Source organism: Epinephelus moara, chromosome 18, assembly GCF_006386435.1.
Source record: "Epinephelus moara isolate mb chromosome 18, YSFRI_EMoa_1.0, whole genome shotgun sequence".
Taxonomy (NCBI): domain Eukaryota; kingdom Metazoa; phylum Chordata; class Actinopteri; order Perciformes; family Serranidae; genus Epinephelus; species Epinephelus moara.
Genome location: NC_065523.1, coordinates 9,952,832 through 9,965,643, shown reverse-complemented (window position 1 = coordinate 9,965,643; position 12,812 = coordinate 9,952,832). Strand labels below are relative to the sequence as shown.

The 12,812-nt window shown below is 39.6% G+C and overlaps 1 protein-coding gene across 1 annotated transcript; it reads right to left on the bottom strand.

Moving 5' to 3' along the window:
• Positions 1-975: 975 nt before the first annotated feature.
• si:ch211-76l23.4 (uncharacterized) lies at positions 976-11,235 on the bottom strand. The gene is made up of 4 exons (XM_050069579.1): positions 11,160-11,235; positions 6,070-6,219; positions 4,771-4,900; positions 976-1,695 (listed from the first exon to the last, which is right to left on the bottom strand). The coding sequence occupies exons 2-4, from the start codon at positions 6,203-6,205 to the stop codon at positions 1,461-1,463; spliced, it is 501 nt and encodes a 166-aa protein (XP_049925536.1). The 5' UTR covers positions 6,206-6,219; positions 11,160-11,235; the 3' UTR covers positions 976-1,460.
• Positions 11,236-12,812: the final 1,577 nt, after the last annotated feature.

Here is a 12,812-nt window from a genome sequence, read left to right as displayed (position 1 = left end):
CAGATCGTTGTGTGTTTCTACTGGTCAAAGTGACGGCTGTGATGGGAGAATTGGATCTCAGTGAAGGGCAAGTGGTCCATAACTTTAATTTTGGAGACAAAAAAATGTAGGCTTAGCGCTCTGTGGTCCATTGCCCAATAGGAAATGTAGAATACTCAAAAGTACTTTAAAAGTGCTTGAGTTACTTTTCTCAGGGCGTAATGTTGGAAGTACTTTTAAAGTAATTGAGGTACTTTACTCAGGGAGTAACGCAGTAAAGTAACTGGTTACTTTTTTAAAAAGTAACGCAGTAACGTACTTTGATTACTTTTAAAGTAACCCTTACCCAACACTGATCGTAGTGGACTGCTACAGCAAGTGAACGAGAAGCAATTGAATCGGACTCAAGTCAAGACAGCCTGGCAGCTACACTCACCAAACAAAACCAAAACCAAATGAACGGCTCTCTCAAAGTTGGATGTGTGCTACTTATCTGGGAAGGACGAGAAATTGATGCAGTCAAATCACATCTCTGTAACATCTGTTGCATACAGGTGGGATGCTAAATATATGCATTAAAATGAATATTTTATCTTTATTAGTGTAAACTTCTACATGATGACTGGTGATGGATTGAAGAGAAGTTTTGCAGGGAAGGCAGCACTAGCTGTGCAATGTGCATGTACTATAATGGAGTGTCACTGAGAAACTATATTTTATACTATATTTTGCAAAAAGTATCAAAACTCGAAAAGTTTGATGTATTTACACTTATTAACTAGGGGGAACTAATGCTGTTAATAGAATCGGTCTGCCTATCACTAGTTGGCATCATTAACCCCATGCAGCTGTTCTCTGAAACTTATTTTGAAGAAACAGTTACTGAAATAATGAATGAATGCAAAAAGTTTGTTTATTTGGAGCTCATATAATGCAGCAGTAAACCCAAACCAACAAGCATGTTTGTCCAAAAAGCATTCAGAACAAACAGAACAAGTGCTTCCTAAACAGCTCAGCTGTGCTACAAGATAGATATCACTCAGCATGTGTTGTTGAACTTTCCAGGCACTTAAACAACAAACAGGAAATCTTTCAAATCAAATCCCTGGATATGTTTTTCAAAATTTAGAAAAAATATATTTCTTATGAGGAAAACTGTTAACTGTGGATCATGTTCAAAATATATATTGAAAAGTGTGCAGAGAATGCAGCTATCTTACATTCTTTTTTACATCATTATTCCACACTATATGTGAGTGACATCTTTTATTTACTGTACATTTTATATTTCTAATCTTTAATGTATTGTATATTTCAATTTTAGACGTCTGTGCTTTCAACTGAGCGTGCCTTGGTATAAGAATTTTAACATGGTAAAGTTAAAAGGGGATTAGCTTCAGCACTGTCAGATAAGATGAACGGAGACATGACAGCCTGAGAAGAAGCAAACATCAACATAAAAGAAGCACATCATTGTCTGCTTAAGAAGTAGTGGCCTTCTTCTTCATCACCCTCCTCCCGGTCTGTCTGGGGACAGGGGCCGGAGCCGGGCCAGGGGCCGGGCCAGGGGCCGGCCCAGCGTTGGCATTGTTGGCTTTGACCTCGTCGATGAAACTTTCTATGGCGGTAAACTTCTCAGTCAGGTCGCCCAGGTGAGCTTTGAGGGCGTTGAACTCCTTGTAGAGGTCGTCTAAAGCCTCAGACAGCGGCTGGATCCTGGACAGGAAAACAGAGAGCAATTAGTTCATCTGGTGTCAGGAGGTGAACAGGCTTTTAGGTTTATTGTTTTCCTGTTTTTTCTGTCTTTCATCACAGCAGTCTGGTTTGGTCCCAGAGCCCTTCCAGTTTTGTTCACCCAAACAGTCATTCTTCTCTGGGGAAACGAATTCAGAAACCTTTGTTTTGTGATGCTTCACAGATTCACATTTCAGATTCAGAAGCATCTGAATTTCACTTTCTTTTGAACCACATAAATTCAGATTGTTTTCAAAGTAGAATTATTCAGTGGTATTTAAATTTCATCTTGGGGTTTTCAGCATCTATTAAATGTCACAATTGTGGAAGACATACTGTATGAGGAGGCAGTATGAGGAGGAGAAATGTGATGAAGAGATGGTGTGATAAAGAGGACAGCTGAGTTTATTTCACTAACTTTTGTTGCATTTGACAAAGCACATGTCTCTCCTCCTGTGTGTTTTGAGTGAGCAGACTATTCCACATGGGTGAAATAAAACAGTTGAGAGTCCCCACAGGAATTTGGTTTATCCTTCAGGCTGAGAATAAAGTCAGGAGTATGTTGGGTCCGCTCTGTGGCTGATGCCGTCATAAGAAACTGCAGCTGAAACTGCAATTTAAAAGTCAAAATAGAAACGTGCTGTTATTCGGTGTGAAAGAAAAACGGGCTCCAGTTTTCCACAAGGAAGTCTGGTGTTTCCTGCCTCTCGCCACAGTTTAGAGGACCAGACGTCATTATGGTCCAGTAGTTACATAAACAGTGATGGAGTAGCCATGTTTATGGGATATTCTCTGCCTTATTTTCTTTTCATTTGGCCTCTGTATGCAGTTTTTCAAAAAATGTTGTTTTTTTTTAATTTTGCTCTCATTTTTCTACATTTCTGTTTTTGTACTTTTGTTTTTCTGCCTCATATATACATTTTTAATTATAAGTCTGTGATGAGTTATAAAGCTGTAACAGAATTTCAGTGAACTGTTTTATATTATATATTCTATTTAGACTGCTTTTCTGAGCTGTTGTTTGTATCAAATAAAAGTCAGATGTGATCTTCTGGTGTTTAATTAAAGGTAGAAGTGATCAATGCAACATTAGTTGTCTCTGAGATACACATATACTGATTCTAATCGCCTGTTTATACTGTATGACTTCTTACTCAGTCTTCAGTCTCCTTTAAAATCCATAAAGATCAGTATTATTATTATTATTATTAGTTCTCATGGATCAAACCAATGACTGTATATAAAGATGCATCTCCACTTTCTCCCACTGCACAAAAATGAAGCCAAAGTATCCATAGCGTATTATAAGCGCCATATACTGTATGAATAATGGACGGAGCTACGATGAAGTCACCCATTGGTTTGTGGACTGCCGTTTTGAAGCCTCGAGTTTGGCATTTCAGCTGTACCCACATTGGGTTTTTTTGGAGTCAGAAGTGACCATATTTGGATGAAAGGTTGGAGCTGTAGAGTAAGGGGTTGATCTGACTTACAGACAGTGGTGATGCCTCACAGACACCCTGTCACTCAAGCGGCTGTGTCCTGACACATGCGTAACTTTGGGCCTTTATTAAATGTGAATGGGTGAGTTATTCAAAAAATTACTCCCTGTTCAGTTGTCATGAATGTTGAAATCAGCTATAGAGACCAAAACTCCTTTTTGTGCTAGACTATAAACATGTTCATTTCTGTTGTAAAGTTGGCCATGTTAGCATGGGGATCTATGGGTATTTACTCACTTTTGAAGCCAGCCTCAAGTGGCCATTTGAGGAACTCAACTCGGCACCTCCGCATTGCCTTCATTTGTCAGCCTCAGAGGCTGCTGCATGCCTGGCACATACTACAGATGCTTTACGAGACCTGGATAGAGCAGAGCTGCTCAGTGGTGCATGAAGCCAAAACAGCCCTATTTCTGTAGTATGATATTACCTGGATGATTGGCACTATTTCTAGATCAATGGACCCATGGAGCAAGTACACAAGAGACTTCCCCCAGCCAAGCCAGCTACCTCCGGTTTAGCGCTCAACTAACTTGAATGGGGATAAGATGATTTAATCTTGCAGCTCTTCCAGACTCTCCAAATGTCCTGATAGTGAAACGGGTCATTTTGCAGGGGTTGTGACGCTCAAAAAAATATATCCATTGATTTACAGACGTATCTTTCCTGATGTAAGTCCATGGGAAAGAGTCTTTTTGGGCCTAGTGGCATCATGTGATGGACCCTGGAGAGTGCATTACCACTGTTAGGCCACTATAAAATTGGCTTCGAAGCCTGGCACACTTCCTGGGGGCCTTGCACATACACCAGAAAAAGTTTCTACCTTCCAGGTTTACTTCTCCAGTATGTAGCAGTGTTTTCCCACTGGCCTCGCCCACAAGCTCCCACCCAGCTCACAGACTTCCCATTGTGATGGAGTCAAGAATTCTAAAAGGCTTTTCTCTTTTCTCAAGTTCCCACCATCCAATCAATCACCAGCAGTATTATTTATTGTGATCACACCATGCTACCCTTTTTGTAGCATCAAATAACTAATTAAAACCAAACTTAGTGGAAAAATGAACACTTCAACGAAGATCAGCATAATAAGAACTACCAAAAAGGACAAAAGAAAGTATTTGACATGTACTTGGAGTTTTTGGTTTGGCCCATGTCCCATCCTTTAACATGTAGGGGCCTTATAACCTGAAGTTCAGCCAGCCACCAGGGGGCGATCAAGATGTTTTGGCTTCACTTTGCAGAGCTGTCATGTCATCCATCTTTATTATATAGTCTAAGGGTCAAACCAAAAGCATTTTGCAAACTTCATTCAGACTGACCTTTTGAACTGCAGAGAGACAGAAAGCATCCAAAACCCAAATTACAACTGTGAGCCCTCATGGCGACCACACTACATACTGTACATACTGTTTAGTCACAGAGGATAAAAAAGGAAATCACATGAGATGATTTTGTCTACTGCTGTTTCCAAGATTATGAACTATTTATATTATTACAAAAATGTACAACTTATGGGTTTTATTCCCCTGATAGCCTTGTCCTCTCTGTCCCTCCATACCTGGCGTAGTCAGGCAAGAGAGACTGGTGGTCGTTTTGCAGAAGTCCTTTCATCTGGCCCAGGATATCGAACCTCCAGTTGTCCAGAATCTGAGTCAGGTTGGCTACGCCGCGCATGTTCACCCTCTCAGCTGGGACAAGAAATCACAAATACAACAAGGATCTCAACATAGTAAGGCACACAAAGTAATTTTAAGTCCCTTTGAAATCAGAACCCACGGGTAACTCTGTATTCAGGTTCCCTGCTCTTTCTGACTGATAAAGAGTTTATAGATGGAGAGCCACTATATCTTGAGTCATTAAAAGAGTCGCTCTAAGTGGTAATGAAAGATGACATGGTAAACTCAACACAGAAAACATCCGGCAGCTTGCAGCTAACTGTGCTACCAGCCAAAAGTGCTAACAGCACAATCAGTGCTGACAGAGCTAACAGTGTGATGATATTAACATGGTGGGGAACCAGAGGGTAAATGTTATGCTTCTGCGATGACGCTTTTCTGCCACCATGGGTCCAGGCAGCAGGATACACAGTCAGTGGGATACACACATAGATACTCACATGTACTAACATGCATGCACGGCTGGACTGGCTCCAAAACAAAGAACAGAGAAGCTCGGATTAAAACACAAAGAGGGAGTGTGACTTAGGTCTTTGCTCCGGGAACCATTACTCCACTATATCTTTTCATAATAAATAGGGTGTTGCTTCTACATTAGTGCTCTGTATGTTGAATACAGGAACTATAAAAAACTGCACATATTTTGCTATTTCTGCATTTTAAGTTTTAAAGACTGTATGTCACATGTAACTCATAGTAGTACATAGTATTGACTGTTTTAGGTGGGACTTTTTTGAGGTGGCTAAAAAGGCAGCTGAGGCAGCATTAGCTCAGCACCATTTGATTTAGTTGTACATGATGCAGGGGTTCTCTACTCTGAACGTATTGTAAATATACGTTGTGATTCAGTCTATTCCATCGTGTATAAAAAATATTTTGCTATTTTTGGTTACCTTGCAAATATTACATTAATGCTGATGCTCTGTGCGTGTTTATATAAAGTTCACAAAGACTCAAGGCAGGAGGACACTGCTAGCCAAGCTCGGTCAGAAGCAATGATCTGCACCTTTTCTGTCTTTCCACATCTGTTTCAATAGACCAGTAAAGCTTGGAATCAAAACAAAGAGGCATCCACACACTGACACACAGCTTTGCTTTCACCTCTATCTTTGACATAATCATGATTAGCCCTGAACTTGACCTTTGACCCCAAATACAAAGAGACTAATCTGGGTGCTCACAGCCATCCCTGTAGTTCCACTCGTCGTCGGTGGTGGTGGTGGTGGGGGTCCTCGATGCTGGGCGTCGCCTCTGGGCCAGAACTGTTACTGTGGCAACAACCAGTAACAGCAGCAGCACACTCAGTTTGGGGGCCATGATCGGACCAGAACCTGCGGCGAAGAAAAATGGACAAGGTACCAAGAGAGTACACTAATGACGAAGAACAGACACACACTTATACCGATTTATTTCCAGCATCATTTAAAGCTGCAATAAGCACTACTTTTCATATTTGCATGGATCAAATGACAATTTGTATTGTGAAAGATGTAACTTGTATTGACTTGTTTATCTTTAGCAATTTTACATTTTTGATCTCCATTGTTGGTTATGGTGTTCAGCCTGTTACATTGCTTTAAACTGCATCACATATCTGGACAAATTACCACAAATGTCTTTAATTCAAAGTTTTAAAACGTTTCTGTTTTTCATCGCAATTCATTAAATTGAATTTAGAATGATCCATTTATATCTTTCACAGCACTGCAGTGTAAGTCAGCTGTAACTTTTATTCTCCAGTTTCATCTTTTGAAGTCAATTCTAGTTTATATCCATGAATTTTATTTTACTCTTTTTATAATGCTTTTTACATGTCTCTTTTCATATGGCATTCTGTTCCATTTATATCTGGAGTGAATCCCTTTATATGTCTTATTGTGGCGACCCCTGCTGTTGTCTAGCAGCAGTGTCTGTGTGCTCTGATGCAGTTTATGTCATTGCTGGGCAGAATGTCAGCTGGTGCCTCTTGCTACCACCTGGCCCCAGTGATACCAGTCTATAAAAGGGTGGTCTGGTTACTCATGATTTCTCAATTTCTTGGTCTGCTCGACTGACTCTTTATCCCTCTTCTCTCCTGCAGGTACACTGCCTGTTGTGTGAGGATGACAGCTTTACCCCATTTGTCTATTTGACTCCCCTTGTGCACTTTACAACACTCACACACCACCTCATCCCTCATGCACACCTTACACTCCTGGATTTATTGATATTCACACTCCATGCTTTGTTTATGTTAACTTATATATTTAATTCTCTTGCTTTTGTGAAATATATCACCTCTGTTAAAACTTTGAAATAGTGTGTGTCTAGTGTGTCTCAGCTATATTTGTCTCGGCTCAGGAGCCTGGTCATGACAGTATTTTAAATGAACTACAAATAAACTTGCCTCGCTTGTCTAGTTTGATCCGTTTTTATTTTATGCCTCTTTGTTTATTCATCAAGACCCTTTTTAGGGCAACTTTGATTTTAATGAGCACTTTGACTTACATCTTGTAAAAACTGTGCTATGTAAACGCTGATTATTTTACTGAGGGATTGATTTCAGAAGTAATTTTCCACAGTTTGTTTAATAAAGATTGAGCTCATAGCAGGCACAGTAGCAATTCAATTACATCATACTTTCCATCTTCATTAAGTGAAATGACTCAGAGCCAGGGCAAGTATATGTGTCTGGTTATTTGCACTTATCAATGATTAAATCATGTATCAAAGCTGCTTTTTTTGGTTCTCTCTTCTTAGAGTCTTCTCTTCTGCGCTTGAAGTGCACAACGTCCTCTAAGCTCTGTTTGTCAGTCTTTATTCTAGTCTATAAATATTGCTCTGCACAGCCTGACTCAGCTTGCTGCAGGTATTACACTATTCCTCAGCACTGTGTTAAACCTTGTATGGCTTTGCCACCACTGTGGCTATCAATCCTGATAAAGCAGAGAAAAAAGGAAATCTAACTTCTCTGAGAACAAACTTCTAAGTCTTCCAGGCGTGTCAGAGGGTGGAACAGGAGAAGAAGCCCTGAGGCTAAACTCTCAGCTCCCGCAGTCAGCTCACATTAAGGAATGAGTCCAAGCAGCAGTCAGAGAGCTGATACACAAAACTGAAGTGACAGAGAGACTTGGAAAACTAGGAGGAGAGCTGCAGAGACATGCCGAGTACAAACTACCTCAGCAACTTCATGTTTATTCCAGTTATATGGTCTTTACACACATACACACACACACACACATACAAAAACACACACCGCTCCAATAATACACAGAGGCTCTGGCAGATTGTCCAACTATCCAACTCCATCTTGGACATGTGTTTAAACGACTGTCACATATTTGAGAGATAGACCTATAGGTCGGCTCAAGCGGAAAGCTGATGGTGACAAGACAAACCTTAAATTTAACATTTCAGATTCTTTTTTGAAGTACCAAACAGTAATTCTCTTTAGGCTTGAAAAGTGTGTACAACGTGTTATCACTAGTCAGAATGGCCAATTATGACAAGAAGTCCATACAAACTTTTCAGTCCTCTTCTGCAAGATCACACACTTCTCTTCTGTTCATCCATATAGTTTGTTCCCAACATGTTATTTTCACTAAAATATAAGTCAAAGCACTGACTTTTAAAGTGTCAGAACATTAAACAATAGAGAGTGCTGCAGAAAAGTTCTAAAATGTGGAAATTAGTTAGCGTTTTAGCTCTCCCGGTTCCCTCGTCTCAAAGTCAGTGGGTTTTTTGAATAGGTTTTTGGTAAGGTACCTGAAACAGGGTCTGTGGTAAATACAAGTTTAAGAGACTTAAATACAGTAAATAAACCACTGATGACAATGAAGTCATGCGACCACAGTATAGTTTGTTTATAGCCTACCAATAGCTTTTTACCTTTGGCAATTGCATTCACTCTTCATTAAAAGAAGATTATCTTGCCGAACAAACCGTGTAAATATCATAAACTTTTGTTTGCTACAGAACTTATTTTCTGCAATAATCTAAAATCCAGTGGAAAATACAATTTGTTTTTTGTTGAGGGGACCACAGCGATGCTAACTTTCAGGTCGACATACAAGAGAACCTACTTCAACCCTGCACAACTCTATTGTGATGACACTGCTGCATGATATCAAAATAAACATCAAACGCACCAGAAGGGGTAAAGTTAGCTACTGAAGCTGTAACTTGTTTTTAGGAAAACTTAAGTGATTTTTTAACAGAGACGTTTTACCTGTCACCTAAACACAGTCAGATTCAAGCACCATCTACTGGTCATCAAAGGAACAGCAGCTTAAAAGACTTGGATACCATCATTTCAGCTGCGTCTTAACAAAAACCTATTTGCAGTTAAAATGACATTGTGCATGGCCACTTTACTGACTATAAATGTAGACTATGCAGGATTGTCTGTTACTTTTTGTTAACATGCTTGCCAGTGGAAGTGAAAGTAAAAGCTAAGCCTAGATTCACTCTTTCATGCTGTTTCACCTCACTGTATTTTCATTTTTTTGGCACTGTGTCTCTTGGATATCTGCTGCTTACAGTCTGGCACCTGCTTGCTACCTTTTTGTAAAGCCCCAACCTCACCTGAGCGCTGGGGGGGTATAAATGTCCCGCGCACAGAAAATAAAAGAAGACAATAAGCAAATACAGATAGAGAGCAGAGTCTCTGCGGGAAAATACACCACCACACACTTCTAGTGGGACAGAAGTGATGATTGAGATGGATTACTTCTGTATCAGCCATGCGCTGTTTTTTCGGATAATCCTGCGTTGTATACCTTTAATCTAAGGATAAGACCGGTGATTTAACTTTGCTTTTTGTCAATAAATCCCATGAAAAGACCAAAAACAATAATTGGGGTTCAATGTCTTGCAGGACACTTCATGTAGTCAGTGAACAAGCCACTCTACCTCCTTTGACCCACAGCTGCCCTTGTGGCTTATAACCATACCTGAACCATATATTATGTGCCATGGCCACAGTCTTTTCCTAACATGTAGCTGACATGCGCAGAAAATTTAGAAAGCAACAACACTGACATTTTTGTCTAGACAAAGGTTTGCATAGTCTCTCTTCTTCCTCTATGCTGTAGAGCTCTACTGTTGTCGATAAACTACAAAAAAACCCACATCAGTGAGCCTCACTGTTGCACAGGGTAACATGACCGTTCATTACCATGAACACGCACAGTAGTTTATTTTAACGCAGTCCCACATGCGCTGTCCTACTACTGTAAATACTCACTACTGCACCAAATGTGGATTCATCCACCGCTGAAAATAGTCCCCAACAAATGCACTGTTTGCCTCTGTTTAAGTTAAGTTTGTCAATCCTACAGTGATAAGCTGATTTACATCTTCAGTAGGAACCAATGAGCTTGTAGCTGAGAGCCACAGACAGGAAGTCAGACAGCACTGAGAGACGGACTAACACATTATTGGTTTTAGTGTCTTTATGGGATTTGTCGACAAAAAGTAAAATATAGAATCAGCAGTATTGTCCTTTAACACAACATATGTCCCAGATATACCAGGAACACCTACATAATTTTGGTATCTCATCACTTCATGCTGAACAAACTGTTCCAAAATTAAACACACATGAACCCCCTCTATCCATGCAGGTGTGCACACACACCAGAACACACACGTAAACAACCACAATCAGACTGAAAAAGTATTTCAGCCTCATTCAAAAGCTCTTTCTGCTGCAGGTTTTCTCAACGGCACAGAATTTTTTCAAGCCACCAAAATCTCATCAGCTCTAACCGGGCTCAATCTGGCAACCATGAAATAAGTTTGGCCCTGCGGTGAAAGAAGGCACATGGAGGAATTACAGAATTTCCTAGATTCATTCAATATTTAAATGGCAGATGCCTTATTCAAATTCATGCTCAACATTAATAAAGAGTCCCATTTGAGTTCATCTCAAGCATGCGGTGCACTTACAGTGCTCATGCTGTTATGTAGCATGAATGCAGTTTTATTTCAAAGCAGCAACATTGCCTCCAGAAAAAATACATTTTTGAAATTTTATTCCATAAGCACTTTTTTTTAACTTTCGTAGTTTTGATTACAATTAAAATGAAGCAATTTTGAAAATAAAGAGGCAGAAAATCAAATAAATAAAGTAGTATACCTTACTCTTGATGTCATAATTGAACAGGTACCCCGCCCTTTAACAACTTTTCCCTGCCTTCTCTTTCTCATCAAATGCTAAAAAATTTGGAATCATTGATCAAAATGACCAACATGTGAATATGTAAAAAAAAATCCTGCTCTCAGCACATACCTGGTTAATAGCAATGTATACCTGTTTTGCAGCTCCTCTACTTCCAAGCTTTCCTATCGTCCCAACAGAACGCAGTAACAGGCATGCACAAAGTCCAGACAGAGAAAGAGACAGACAGACAGAGAAAATACACACCCACGCTGCACACAAGCATGCATGCACATGCATATACACATGAAAAAAATCATACTCTCACTTTCAAACACACACACACACACACACACACACACACAGCATCTACTATTTCCACCATCATTATGGAGGCCCAGTGGTCAGTACAGTGTGGTTTAGGTTTGAGGCGAAGTTCCAGCACCTTGGTTGGTTTCATCTGTTTTGACTACTCTGTGTGTGTGTGTGTGTGCGTGTGTGTGTGTGTGTGTTTCTGGCATGTATTGGTATGTCTATCTTTGCGAGAGCCTGTATGAGTTTTAGACCTTGAGAGTGAGGGCATTTTGGCCAGTTCTTCAGACAGACTTTTAAAGGCTTTTTGAGGGTTTAGACTTGGTTTTAAGGTTTAGGTTAGAGTTAGGTTTAGGAAAGGCGGTCTCTTAATTATATAAGGGTTAGGGTCCTTATAAAAATCTTAAAGATATTAAAAGGATATAGAATTTGCTTTAGGGAATAAGATGACGATCCAAGCATCTCCTCCTTCACAACCCTGCTTTGTTTGAGTCTCTTTCACTTGCTTGTGAGTTTCTGGTCCCATATGATGGTAACTTGGGGTTGGAGTAGGCACAGGCATCAGGGTGGGGTTGTAGTTGTGATGGTTTATGTTAGGATGGGGCTAAGGAATGCAATATGTCAATGAGGGTCCTCACAAGTACTGTGTGGAAGTACAGGGTTGTATGTGTTCTTCTTTGCTGTGATCCATCACAGTCACATCCTGAATCCTTCAAATATGCGATCACTGTTGATTTTTACCAGTCTGTGCTTGTGCTAAGAAAGAAAGAAAGAAAGAAAGAAAGAAAGAAAGAAAGACAGAAAGAAAGAAAGAAAGAAAGAAAGAAAGAAAGAAAGAAAGAATCAGGCTGCTGTGTTTCTATTCATGAGTATTAATTTAAAAATGTCTGTAGGGATATTTGTGAAAATGTGATGAGGTGCCCTTCGAGCGAAGAAAACACCCTACATTCTAGAAAACCTTCTATGTGTTGGTGCCCCACCGCATGCAGCTGGTGCCCCTTGTAGTTTTCTTTCTGCCCCTCAGACAGCCTGAGTCTGCTGGGTCACTGTTGCAGGTACACCTTCATTTGTACTATAAATGGACCTTGAATTTTGATTAAGGTGAAAATTCGAGGGGTTTTGATTTAAGTCAGTCCTACCTTTCCTTTTAAGAGTATTTTAATAGTTAAAATGTACAAAATAACAATACAGGTAACTACACTTTACTTAGTACTTTAAAGGACCTGAATTCTTCAGTTAAGATGCAAATTTTAGGGTAATTAAGGAAGATAGTAATTGATATATGTAAGAAGGTTTTAATTGTTTTATTAACTGTTTGAGGATTTAAAAAAAACTCAAAAACTTAAATTTGTCCTTTCTTTTGTTTTGATATGGTCTTACCTTTCCTCAAAAGGGTTTATTAAATGATATCCAAATCATATAATAGGTTTATTTAAAGAATTAATAATAATATAATTATCATAAACCAAGAAT